The 12,662-nt window shown below is 31.0% G+C and overlaps 2 protein-coding genes across 3 annotated transcripts; both read left to right on the forward strand.

The window, feature by feature from the left end:
* Nucleotides 1-1,820: 1,820 nt before the first annotated feature.
* On the forward strand, nucleotides 1,821-5,081 carry LOC137811928 (squalene monooxygenase SE1-like). Its single transcript, XM_068613789.1, has 8 exons — nucleotides 1,821-2,271; nucleotides 2,860-2,971; nucleotides 3,160-3,334; nucleotides 3,473-3,641; nucleotides 3,804-4,022; nucleotides 4,102-4,377; nucleotides 4,473-4,751; nucleotides 4,861-5,081. The coding sequence occupies exons 1-8, from the start codon at nucleotides 2,032-2,034 to the stop codon at nucleotides 4,963-4,965; spliced, it is 1,575 nt and encodes a 524-aa protein (XP_068469890.1). The 5' UTR covers nucleotides 1,821-2,031; the 3' UTR covers nucleotides 4,966-5,081.
* Nucleotides 5,082-8,316: 3,235 nt separating this feature from the next.
* LOC137811927 (uncharacterized) lies at nucleotides 8,317-12,276 on the forward strand. 2 transcript variants are annotated; one of them, XM_068613787.1, is made up of 2 exons: nucleotides 8,317-8,447; nucleotides 10,253-12,276. In XM_068613787.1, exon 2 carries the CDS (start codon nucleotides 10,391-10,393, stop codon nucleotides 12,134-12,136), a length of 1,746 nt encoding a protein of 581 aa, XP_068469888.1. In that variant the 5' UTR covers nucleotides 8,317-8,447; nucleotides 10,253-10,390; the 3' UTR covers nucleotides 12,137-12,276. The 2 variants fall into 2 exon arrangements, with proteins under 2 accessions (XP_068469888.1, XP_068469889.1); XM_068613788.1 differs by having other exon boundaries at nucleotides 8,332-8,447; nucleotides 10,352-12,276.
* The last annotated feature ends 386 nt before the right edge of the window (nucleotides 12,277-12,662 follow it).

Raw genomic sequence — 12,662 nt, forward strand, 5'->3', positions numbered from 1 at the left:
GTATTATTTTATTCAACTTTGTAATTGGTAAAAAAATATAACTTATTGTTAAATTTGAATATGAAAATGTCTTAAATTCACGTATTAAACCACTAAATTCCTTAACCTAAAAGTCAAAATCAAATTAAAAAAAAATCCAATATTATATATATATATATATATATATATATATATATATATATACATTCATACATACACATATATACGAAACTTCATGTGAGCACGTGCATTCAACTCGTGAAATGCGAGAGGACTAATATAAATTTTGCATTGCCCACGTATAACACGAGACTATATTTTAAATATATAAATGAAATGGCATGCAATAATATTATATTTCCAAAATAATTAACACAGCTGTTTAAACTGTGGTATTTGCAAATGACTTTAATTGATAACCATACATTTTTTATATATACAGTAGGACATTCCACATTTACTTTATAAATAATCTTAACTTATTTATTAAGATATAGACATCCGAACATCAATTTTGTATGTATGAAAAAAAGTGCAATAAGAAGTCTAACTTTTTAAATAGATCTTTAATTTAATTTTTTATTATAGATGTAATAGGTTATTAAAAAACTAACTAAGATATTTATACGGTTTTACAACTTTTCTTTAGAAGTAATACCAGTTATAATGTGATAAGACCTTGACTGCATAAAAAATTCCTTTTATAAATTAATATGTGTAATTGGAATATTCAGAATGTTTCTTAATACTGGAGCTAGGTAATGCTTTACTTATATTAACTAAGCAATTATATGTACCCACGATCCTAGAATTGTGTCTGTTCAATGTCAACTTTATATAAAATATATATATATATATATATATATAGAGAGAGAGAGAGAGAGAGAGAGAGAGAGAGAGTAACTTTAATAAAATATTTTTTAAATTGAGATTAATTTATATATAAACTAACTAATTAAAAAAAGTCTTAATATATTTTTTCTAAATTTTTATTTTTAATTCAAAGAAAATGCTCTTTTACATCTGTTCATTTTTTATAGATAAAAAAATGTATACATAACTAAGTTTTAGCTTTCAAAAGAAGTTTATTTTTACCTTTTAACTTATTTTTTCAAAATATTTATGAATTAACTTGTTCAAATATATCCAACGAATTTGACAAATAAATTTATATATATATATATATATTATTTTTTATTTACTATTTTCAATACAATAAAGTATTATTAATATAAGGACTTGATCTTATAAATTACATCTCAAATCTAAGAACATATTTTATGGTAGTTTTTTCAACAGGTTTGTTATTTTTACTTAAAAAACGAAATTTTAAATAAATCAAATATTCATTAAGACTTTTTTTTTATATGTTAAAAGACATATTTTTCTATTTTTATGATTGAATTAGCATGCATGAATCTTATGCATGAAACTCGTTTTTTTTTATTCAACATCTAATCTCTTCGAATATTAAAATTTATTTAAAAGAAGTTAAAGTTTTTTAACGACATTTGAAAAAATTCATTATTAGATGACAATATAGAAAGTAAATTAATAAAGAAAATATAAAAGCAAAAGTATTTTTTTGCATGCAAAACTTTAGAAGGATTTTTTCTCTACCATTATTTTATTAGCATTTGTCGACCAAATTTTTCCATGTTGGTATGCTATCATGCCCAAACGTCCAACCATTTGAACCACATGAATGTAAAACAAAAAGACACAAACTAAAAAGGAAAAGCATTATGAGGTAGGTTAGAAGCAAACTTTGGTTTCTTTATTTTAAAGGAAAATATAGTGCCAAAATTAACTAAAGAGAAAGGTAAAGGAATACACTTGCTATACTTATTACTTAAGTATCTACAACCACTTTTCCCTATAAAATAAAATGGTGCCTTATAGTAGCAATTGTTATAATTCATAAGTTACACGTAAAACAGGAACAACGAGGTGTTCCAAGAAACCAGAAAACTGAGTTTCTAATTCACAACTGCCATTCTAATTGTTCAATCCATCTTTTGCTGTCCCAGTTTCACCAATCTCTCAGAGACGATGGATTATCAGTATATTCTAGGAGGGATCATGGTTTCTAGTTTCGCATTTTTGTATTTTGTGTACATTTTTGGAGCAAAAAAGGTCACAGATTCAAGTTTAGTTCATGTAAAAAGTAACGAGTGTGAGAAGAAATCATCAGAAAATGGAATATGCTCACACGAGGCTGCAGAAAGTGCTGAAATCATCATTGTGGGTGCAGGCGTTGCTGGTGCTGCTCTTGCTTACACGCTTGGAAAGGTACAAGGCTTCTATTCCTGCACATATATATTTCATTCTGTTTTTCATCAGCATGAGGGTTTCTCTTGTGTTATATATAGATCTTTTTAAGAAGATTGGTTCCAAGTACAAAAATAATGCTAACATGTAAAAACAAGTTTCAAGATGATGAAAGAAAACTAGAGTGAATTTTAAGTGAAACCATGTCTAGAAGATACGGCTATTGGCTACACTTATAAGCACTCTATAGAGCATTTATTCTACAGATAAAATGTTCATATTCTTTTTTCTGTTTTCATTTTCTCAGCAACTAGACAAAGAAAGCATAAATTTTATGTGAAAAGTCTATATACATGGATGTAGAATTTGGACCAGAGTCATTCAGAATGTACGTATGTGATCATTTGACCAGATTCACTTTTGCGTTAAATGGTCCTTGTCATTTATCTATGTCATTGCACTGTTGTAGTTTCTTTCTGATAACTTGAAAATATGGTATAGAAGTTCTGGAGAACCCTCTTAAACTTTGCTTAAACTTTGCTTGAATGAAGCATTTGCTTGTTTGGAGAATGATCAAATGATCTTGTTTTGTGCTTTTTTTTATTGTAGGATGGACGCCGAGTACATGTGATTGAAAGGGATTTGAGTGAACCTGACAGGATCGTGGGTGAATTGCTACAACCTGGGGGATATTTGAAGTTAATTGAGCTGGGTCTTCAGGGTAAGCAACCTGAAAAGGGTTTAATTTTCATAGTGAAACTGTAAAGTCAAGTATCTTACAATGACAATACATAATTGGATGATGGTGTGACAATTAACACATGAAATATGTATCTTAGTTAACAAGCCCCTTGATTCTGCTGGTAAAATTCATGGCTTTTAACAGATGGACGTTTTGAATACTTGCAGATTGTGTAAGTGAAATTGATGCTCAGCAAGTCTTTGGGTATGCTCTGTATAAGGATGGCAAAAATACCAAGCTCCCTTATCCCTTGGAAAAATTTAGCTCTGATGTTTCTGGGAGAAGCTTTCATAATGGCCGTTTCATACAGAGAATGAGAGAAAAGGCCTCATCTCTTCCTAAGTACACATTGTTAACACTCTTTTCATTTTGATTAAAATTAACCATTTTTCTGATGTTTTATTTACTATATCAAGTTCAACATTGGCACTCGAATCCCTTGTTTTAGCCCTCTTATAATCTCATCTTAATATTCTGCAGTGTCAATTTAGAACAAGGAACTGTCACATCTCTACTTGAAGAAAAAGGAACCATCACCGGGGTGCAGTACAAAACCAAAAGTGGACAAGAGTTCACAGCAAAGGCTCCCCTCACCATAGTATGTGATGGATGTTTTTCCAACTTGAGGCGTTCTCTTTGCAATCCTAAGGTAAGGGTCTTAGGTTTCTTTTCAGTTATATGATAATGTCTTAGATTTTATAGTATAAGAAACTACTACTCATCATGATTTCTAATATTTAGGAGACTACTTAAGAGAAAAGTAACACTTGACACACGAAATTGATAGTTTATAATGTGGTTATTTTGGCAGGTTGAAGTACCCTCTCATTTTGTTGGTCTGGTCTTGGAGAGTTGTGATCTTCCATATGCAAATCATGGACACGTGATCTTAGGTGATCCTTCACCCATTTTGTTTTATCCTATCAGTAGCACTGAGATTCGCTGTTTGGTTGATGTGCCAGGCCAAAAATTACCTTCCCTAGGCAATGGTGAAATGGCTAGTTATTTGAAAACTGTGGTAGCTCCTCAGGTACCAATAACTGTCAAGTCTTTCCAAATGATGAACATTCCAACGAATTCAAGCTAATTGAAGAAATTGTATGTTTCAGGTTCCTAAAGAGCTGTATAGTTCTTTTATAGCAGCTGTTGAGAAAGGAAGCATAAGAACCATGCCAAATAGAAGCATGCCAGCCTCACCTCAACCCACACCTGGGGCCCTTCTAATGGGAGATGCCTTCAATATGCGTCACCCTTTAACAGGAGGAGGAATGACTGTGGCTTTATCTGACATTGTTGTGCTAAGGGATCTACTTAAACCCCTTCGGAATCTGCATGATGCTTCTGCTCTTTGCAGATACCTTGAATCATTCTACACCCTACGCAAGGTAAGTGTTTTATAAACATAAATTTAGCCTCCACCTTGAAGCTTAGTTCAAAGTTTTGAAACCAAACAAAATACACAAAAACTTTCTGTTTGCAGCCAGTAGCATCCACAATAAACACACTAGCTGGGGCATTGTACAAAGTGTTTTGTGCATCTCCTGATCCAGCTAGAAAGGAAATGCGGCAAGCATGTTTTGATTACTTGAGCCTTGGAGGTGTTTTCTCTAATGGACCAATATCTCTACTCTCTGGTCTAAATCCTCGTCCATTGAGTTTGGTTCTCCATTTCTTCGCGGTCGCTATATATGGTGTTGGCCGCTTGATCATACCATTTCCTTCTCCAAAACGGATGTGGATTGGAGCTAGATTGATTTCAGTGAGTACTTTTCCTTTTTCCTTCTTTGCTTCAGCAACATATACAACACTTCACAACATCACTGCAAAAAATTTGAGTTTCAATCAATTTCTTTTTCCTGATATGGCAGAGTGCATCAGGCATAATATTCCCGATTATTAAGGCTGAAGGAGTGAGACAAATGTTCTTCCCAGCAACTGTGGCAGCATATTACAGAGCTCCTCCTGTTCCTTGAACACACATGAAGGAAAGACCTGTAATATATAATGCCTCTCTTTTCCCACATTCTTTCTTTGTGTAGTATTCCACTTTTTCCTTAAACAATAAGAAATTGAACTCATTCCATAGTTAGGAATCTCTTTTTATGCATTGTGCCTCGCACTTGCAGTACGTATGATACAAATCAAATTACGTAATAAAATGTTAATACAAATAATTTTCTTTCTCCAAAAAAATTTAAAATATGTTATATCACAAAATATAAAGTTAAATAATTTTAAAAAAAAAACTTTAATTCCATTCCTATAATTAAAAACATAAATTTATAAATTTATTTTTTAAATAAATCTTCTATTATTAATTTTTTTATCAACAACTTTATTTTGATAATCTATTTAAAAAAAATATGAAATAAAAATAGCAATAGATACCAGATAACTACAGATTGAGGATTAATTTATTTTAAAAGAGTATCAAATAAAAACATTAACGATAGATAACAAATATTTACATATTGAATATAATGATACTCACAGTAACCTCTACAAGAGTTTAATTAAAATAATCATATTTTACCTGCAAGTATCGTTTAAAAAAAGTCTGTTTCGGCAAATTTTACTTGTGATTTCCTTTGACATGCTCAACGACTGCAATTTACATTATAAAAAAGATAAAAAAAGATTTGTTTATTGGTTATTTGGGGGCTACAAAATTAAAGTAACATGAGAAATGCTAGAAAACTTGTTCTGTAATTACAGGAACATGCATCCATGTTGTGTAGGGTGGGTGCCACGCTTACTAACTTGACTTTTAAACAAAATTTGAAACATGTTATAATAAAATATATTGTTTAAGAGAAACTTTTTAAAAAATTATAAAAATAATTTGATCCCTTCAAATTCAATCAATTCAATTTAAATAAAAGTCAGAATTTAAATATTTTCATTTTTTTTTCAGTTTGACTAGTCTCTTGTTGACCCAATTTTGTTGGTCCACTTTATTGATATTAAGATGTTATTTACTTAATTAAGGTTTGGGCATTGGAAGGTTGACCTTTTTTTAATTGAGATTTATTTTATTACATTAGAGTTAATCATAATTATTTTTCAAATAACGTTGTGAGAATTTGTGTTTTTACCGTAGACTAATGTTATTTGAAGTTAATATTACTTAGAGTTTTCTTATGACTTTTTATTAACTGCGATAAACACGGTTTTAATCAATTAGGATTATTTTTAGTTGATATAGTTAAGGTTGTTTTAGCTTAACATTGATAAAAGTTATTTTTATTTCAATGTAGGTCAATGTTATTTATCAACTAACATTAGTTAAAATTGTCGTGTTCCACATTAGCGGTTTTTTTTTTATCGATGTAAGTCAAGGTTTTGCAATTAACGCTTATAGAGATTTTTTTTTTTAGTATTCTTAAGATTTTTTTTTTTTTTTTATGTAGACCAAGCTGGTTAAGATTTGTTCGAATATTAAATAAGAAAACTTTTTAGTATGTAGGATTTTTTTTTTTATCAAATTTCAGTTGGGAGAACATTGTAGCTAATATCAATAAAAAAATTGGTCAAAAACTCTTGGTATACATTTAAAAAAAACTCTTACGTATATCACTTAAGATAATTGTAGCTAACCTCAGCCAAAAAAAAACCTTTTCAATTAATACTAATATAGATAAACTCGTATCAATATTAATTGAAAATTCTTACTAATTTTGTCCGAAAAAATAAATTTGACTAATATAGAAAAAAATCACATACTAATACTTTTAAATTATTATATATTATTTAATATTAAAATAACTTTTTAATTTAGTGCTAATTAATAGGGAGGCATGATAGATTAAAGGAAAGGCTACTTTTACCATTTTGTCCTCCTAGAATTGCATAATAACAAATTCTTTAAAATAAATTTGTGTTTTGAGCATGCAAAATTTAGCATGACATCTACAACATAATTTGTGTCAACAAAACCTGTGATTGATGAAAGTGACATATTTTTTCTTAACTTTTTATATATAGTGCAATAAATGAAGATACATGAACTTCCATAGCAAATTCATTAATTTTGTCAGAAAAGTTCACTCGACCCTTTCCATCTATAAATAAAAGTACTTCTGTCGTATAATTTCTATATTTAAAATTAATGAAATAGAATTTTTATATAATTTTTAGTATCTTGAGAATACAGTAATTGTTTATCTTAAAACAAAATCTCTTGAGTAAGAATCTTCTTTATATTTGTCGGTAACATGTTCTTCTTTATTATTGCACTTTGAATTTTCTAATTTAATTGTTTTATTGTTTTGATTAAGTTTTATGCGAGAAGTAAAATTTAATTGTTTTAATTAAGTTTTATGTGAGAAGTCTGAAATATTTTTTTTTTCATGAAGTATTTTGTCCTGATTTTTACATTTTGCTTACAGCAGCTACATCTCATAGTTTTATATCAAAATTTGAAATTTTCATTTAGTTTTAATAATAAACTTAGGATAAATTCTATAACTTTTTATTGGGATGAACTTTTGAAATAAAATTGATAAACAATTTTCCATTGTATTATGGTACTTATTCTGCCATATAAAAGAAATCCAATATTATAAAAATTTATTTCTTTTGTTGTAAAAATTATTACAATTGATTTAGTTAATGAAAAATATTTTCTTAACGTTTTATTTTATATTATATTTATTTCATTTACTTTATTTAATCCTGAAAAAGTATTTTATAAAAAAAATTAAAAATACATTTTTATTTACTCTGAAAATATTTTTGATCGAAGTTTAAGTTAATGAAAAACGTAGGATTAAGTAAAATAAATTTACGTTGAATTAGTTTAAGTTTTTTCAATACACGGAAAAATAATATCTATTGATACATACTTTTTTAATTATTTTTTTTTAATTTTTAATTTTGAGAAGTAAAATCAGTCTTTAATTTATACAATAAAAAGTGGTTTACGATGAATTACTTATTCATTTTCATAAAAGAAAATAACTAAATTACAATTAAATGAGCCGAATTTTTTTCTAGGAAAATAAGTAAATTATTAATATTTTGTTTTGATTGGATCTTGAATAGTAAGAAGTAGAAAATAAAATAAATAAATTGAAAGAGAACAAAAATAGATGAAAATGAAATTGTTAAATGTTAGTCTTAAATTTATTTCAAAGTTCTTAAATTTGTTATCATATCAGTAGTACAGAAAAATTCTTATAAAAATCAAGTTTAAAATTATAACATTTGTATAATTTTTAAAATAAAAATATTTTTTTATATTTTTTATGTCATTTTAGTATGTATTATGACTGAAAGAATGGAGATGAGAGTTTTATTTGAACCAATATTTATTAATGAGTGACAATATTGACTTAACAGTTAGAGAGCTACTTAATGTTGAACCCTAAACAAAGCTTGCCTTACCATTTTCTCTCTCTCTCCACTCATATTGCATTGGATCTCACCCTCTTCTTCTTCTTAGTCAAATCCTCAGGTTATCAATTTCCTCTCTTTCTTTCTCCTTTCACTCCACTTCTCCCAATTACACTTCTTTTCATGTCTCTACTGAAATTTATTTTCTCTGTTATTATTTGGGTACAACACAAAATTCCCTTTTTCCCCCTTTTAATTTTATTCCTTTTTTTCTCTTTGTGCATGTGGGTACCTTAGCTGTTTCTTGTGAATTTGCATGCAATTTTTCAGCTCTTGTAATATAATTTGTTTTGTTCTTATTCTGCTGCAACAAAGTATCTTCATTTACGTCTCAGTTCTACTGAACAAATTTGGATTTTTTTTGTGGGCTTCTGCCTCTTACAGGAAGAGCTTGGATCTTTTCTAGAGTATCGTGTACTTTCCTTTCCTTATGATTAGGAAAGAGTAAAGGAATAGTTAGGATTGAGAATGGAATACTAGTGACAGACTATTGAATTTTCTGTTGCTTAAAAGTAATATCCATGCCAATTTAGATTGAGTTGGTATTTGTGTTAGTTAGCACTCCCTTTGGTATTTGCGATGCATCATTTATATTTAGGCTTTTTTTACAATTACTACTTATAGGATAAAAACAGAAGAAGATAAAATGAGTTAAGTTTCCTGCAAGTTAAAATTAACTTATACATTTTGCTTATAGTTTTCATTAAATTTGAAAAAAGGCCTATGATTGGGTATGTGTGATGGAATTAAAACTAGTGTGCGAACACTTGGTGGAGTCACTTAAGATTTTCCTATAACTGTAGATTTATAAATAGAGTCAATCTCGAGTCCTTATCTTGTTACCTCTTTTATGGTCTTACTGGAAATATTGAGGAGCTAGTTCCTCGATTCTCAATTTCTTTTCCTTTTTTGCAAATGATATAGTTATAGTGGAAGTGTCAAGAGAGGAATTAAATGATAAAATAAAGTTGTGATCCTTATAGAGGGAAGCTTTGATGCCACATGGCCTCCTTCAAGACTTTGGAGGTGAAAATGAGAGATTATACATTACCATATGTCATGCAATTCAGGATTTTTATTAGCACAAAGCAATGAAGAAATAAAAAATGATGCAAATCATTGGAATCAACCCGGGTGGGTGAAATAAAGGTGTTATTTGTGATGTAAAGGTGCTTTAGTTCAACTCTAACGCAATAAAGGGACAAGAATCAGAGGTCATACAAGAAAAGATAAGATCAGGAATGACTGCAGTAGAGACAGAGTACTGAGAGCGAGCCCCAAAAAAAGGTTTAACCTTGTAAGAATAGTAATGGAAGCCAATTAGTGTAATTAGAGAGGTAAATAGTTAGAGGTAGAGGAAGACTAAGAATTGATTGGACCTTTAGAAAGGATTTAGATTTAAATTGCCTTATGACATTTTTTTTTGGCTGGAAATGTTAGGTTCAGGGATGGCTATCCCCTTCTTAGGTCATGTATGCCCCTAAACCCTTAAAAATAGCTCACCAACTGGGTCCTAGTTGCATTTAGACCCTGGTCAACATAATTGACGCAGTCTAGCATTACCAATTGGCCAGTAGAATTGGTTTTTGATAAAAACATTAGGACGTCGTTTGGTCCATGCACCCAACCCACCTACTGCAAAAAGGCTTATTGGCAAACATAACCATATATTTGTGTCAATGTTCTCACATGGAATTTTTATATCTCAATTGTTATATTTATAATGTAATACTTTTTGTAAGAAGTTATCATTGTATTTCTGTAGAGTTCTGCATGCTTGATGATGCTTTCGTTTTTACTTATAAGAGAACCTTTTGAGTTTTAATTATATTTAATATGTTTTTTGTTTGATAATGATAATTACAGATTGTTATATTGAGGAAGCTTCTTTGCATATACAATAGAGAAAATGGTACTGTTATTAGTCATTACATGTTTGAGTGATGGTTGATCATTACCTTGTAGAAGTTAGAACGTAATAACAAAAAAGTAAATCTTGAATCTATGGAAGAGTACAATTTTTTTGTTGGTCAAGAGTTTCCTGATGTGAAGGCATTCCGGAATGCAATCAAAGAAGCTGCCATTGCACAGCATTTTGAGCTTCGTACTATTAAAAGTGACCTGATTCGCTACTTTGCTAAGTGTGCCTCGGATGGTTGTCCATGGCGGATTCGTGCAGTCAAGCTCCCTAATGCCTCAACATTCACTATTAGAAGTATTGATGGGACACATACTTGTGGGAGGAATGCAAACAATGGGCACCATCAGGCTTCTGTTGATTGGATTGTGAGTTTCATTGAAGAAAGATTGCGAGACAATATCAATTATAAACCAAAGGATATTTTACATGACATCCATAAACAATATGGTATAACTATACCTTATAAGCAAGCTTGGCGTGCAAAGGAGCGGGGTCTTGCAGCTATATATGGATCTTCTGAAGAAGGATATTACCTACTTCCTTCATACTGTGAAGAAATTAAGAAAACAAATCCTGGAAGTGTTGCAGAGGTATTTACTGCTGGTGAAGATAACCGTTTTCAGAGGCTTTTTGTTTGCTTTCATGCATCAATCTATGGTTTTGTTAATGGTTGCTTGCCAATTGTTGGACTTGGTGGAATCCAGCTGAAAAGCAAATACCTTAGCACATTGCTTTCAGCAACTTCTTTTGATGCTGATGGTGGATTGTTTCCGCTTGCGTTTGGTGTTGTCGATGTAGAAAATGATGACAGCTGGACATGGTTCCTGTCTGAGTTGCACAGGGTACTGGAGGGGAATACTGAATGCATGCCAGAGTTTATATTTTTGTCAGATGGGCAAAAGGGTATTACGGATGCAGTGAGAAGCAAGTTCCCAAGTTCTTCTCATGCATTCTGCATGCGTTACTTGACTGAAAGCATTGGTAAAGAATTCAAGAACTCTAGGCTTGTCCATCTTCTGTGGAAGGCTGCATATGCCACCACAACCATTGCATTTAAAGAGAAAATGGCTGAAATAGAGGAGGTCTCTCCTGAAGCTGCTAAATGGTTACAACATTTTGATCCTTCCCAATGGGCCCTTGTGCATTTTAAAGGGACACGATTTGGCCATCTATCCTCTAACATTGACGAGTTCACTAAATGGATTCTTGATGCTCGGGAATTGCCAATAATCCAGGTGATGGAGCGGATTCATAGCAAGCTTAAAACCGAGTTTGATGACAGGCGATTAAAAAGCAGCTCATGGTGCTCTGTACTTGCCCCATCTGCCGAGAAGCTAATGACCGAAGCCATCAGCCGTGCATCTATATATCAAGTCCTTAGATCAGACGAAGTAGAGTTCGAGGTTCTTTCAGCTGATCGATCGGACATTGTAAATATTGGCAACTATACTTGTTCCTGCCGCGATTGGCAGCTAAATGGTATTCCTTGTTCTCATGCTGCTGCTGCTCTTATCTCATGTCGGAAGGATGTCTATGCATTTACCCACAGTTTTACTGTTGCAAGTTACAGGAATACCTATGCAGAGGGTATACGCTATATCCCTGCAAAACTTGAATGGAGTAAAACAGACAAGTCTTCTATGGATGATAATATCCTAGTTGTACGGCCACCGAAATTACGGCGGCCGCCAGGACGCCCTGAGAAAAGGATGTGTGTGGATGACCTTAGTCGTGAGAAACATACAGTGCACTGTAGTCGGTGTAATCAAACTGGACATTACAAGAGAACCTGTAAAGCCGAGATGATTAATAGTATAGAGCAGTTTTAATTGTCTGATTTTGTTTTATGTAGTTCACTTAAGAACTAGTTTAGTTTATTAACATCTACAGAATCCTTTGGACATACCTAAGATTCAGATAATGTAACATAGATATGTATTAAATCAGCTGGTGTAGCAAGTTTACAACATTGGCAGGTTTGTGCTATTAGGAGAGTTTGAACCATGACTTTAGAGAGAGAGAAGAGGGTGACAAAATAAATCCTCCCATGCAATGTGTCCTTTCATGAACTGTTTGGTTGACAGGAAATAAAATATGGAAAATAATATTTTTGTTTGGTTGAAGAAAAAAAAAATAGAAAAGTTGACTTTCGTAAACAAAAAGAATAATTTTTTCTATTCCTTATTTACTACTATTCAAAATTTAAACTTATCTTTTCCTGTTTCAATCTACTTAATGGTATCATCAGTGTCTATCTTGTCTCAATTCTAATGGTTTTAAACTAAAGGTCACTTTTGTGCTTTTATCTGGGCATGAAAATTCTTCGAACTATTGGGAGTAAGATTAGTTTTGGAT

This window comes from Phaseolus vulgaris, chromosome 2 (genome assembly GCF_000499845.2).
Source record: "Phaseolus vulgaris cultivar G19833 chromosome 2, P. vulgaris v2.0, whole genome shotgun sequence".
Classification (NCBI taxonomy): domain Eukaryota; kingdom Viridiplantae; phylum Streptophyta; class Magnoliopsida; order Fabales; family Fabaceae; genus Phaseolus; species Phaseolus vulgaris.

What these genes read in the sequence shown, in the direction of transcription:
- LOC137811928 (XM_068613789.1), top strand. Translation starts at nt 2,032, where the DNA reads ATGGATTATCAGTATATTCTAGGAGGGATCATGGTTTCTAGTTTCGCA. An exon ending in AAGGCCTCATCTCTTCCTAA is followed by an intron (nt 3,335 to 3,472) that starts GTACACATTGTT and finishes AATATTCTGCAG; the next exon opens with TGTCAATTTAGAACAAGGAA. An exon ending in AAACTGTGGTAGCTCCTCAG is followed by an intron (nt 4,023 to 4,101) that starts GTACCAATAACT and finishes TGTATGTTTCAG; the next exon opens with GTTCCTAAAGAGCTGTATAG.
- LOC137811927 (XM_068613787.1), top strand. Translation starts at nt 10,391, where the DNA reads ATGGAAGAGTACAATTTTTTTGTTGGTCAAGAGTTTCCTGATGTGAAG.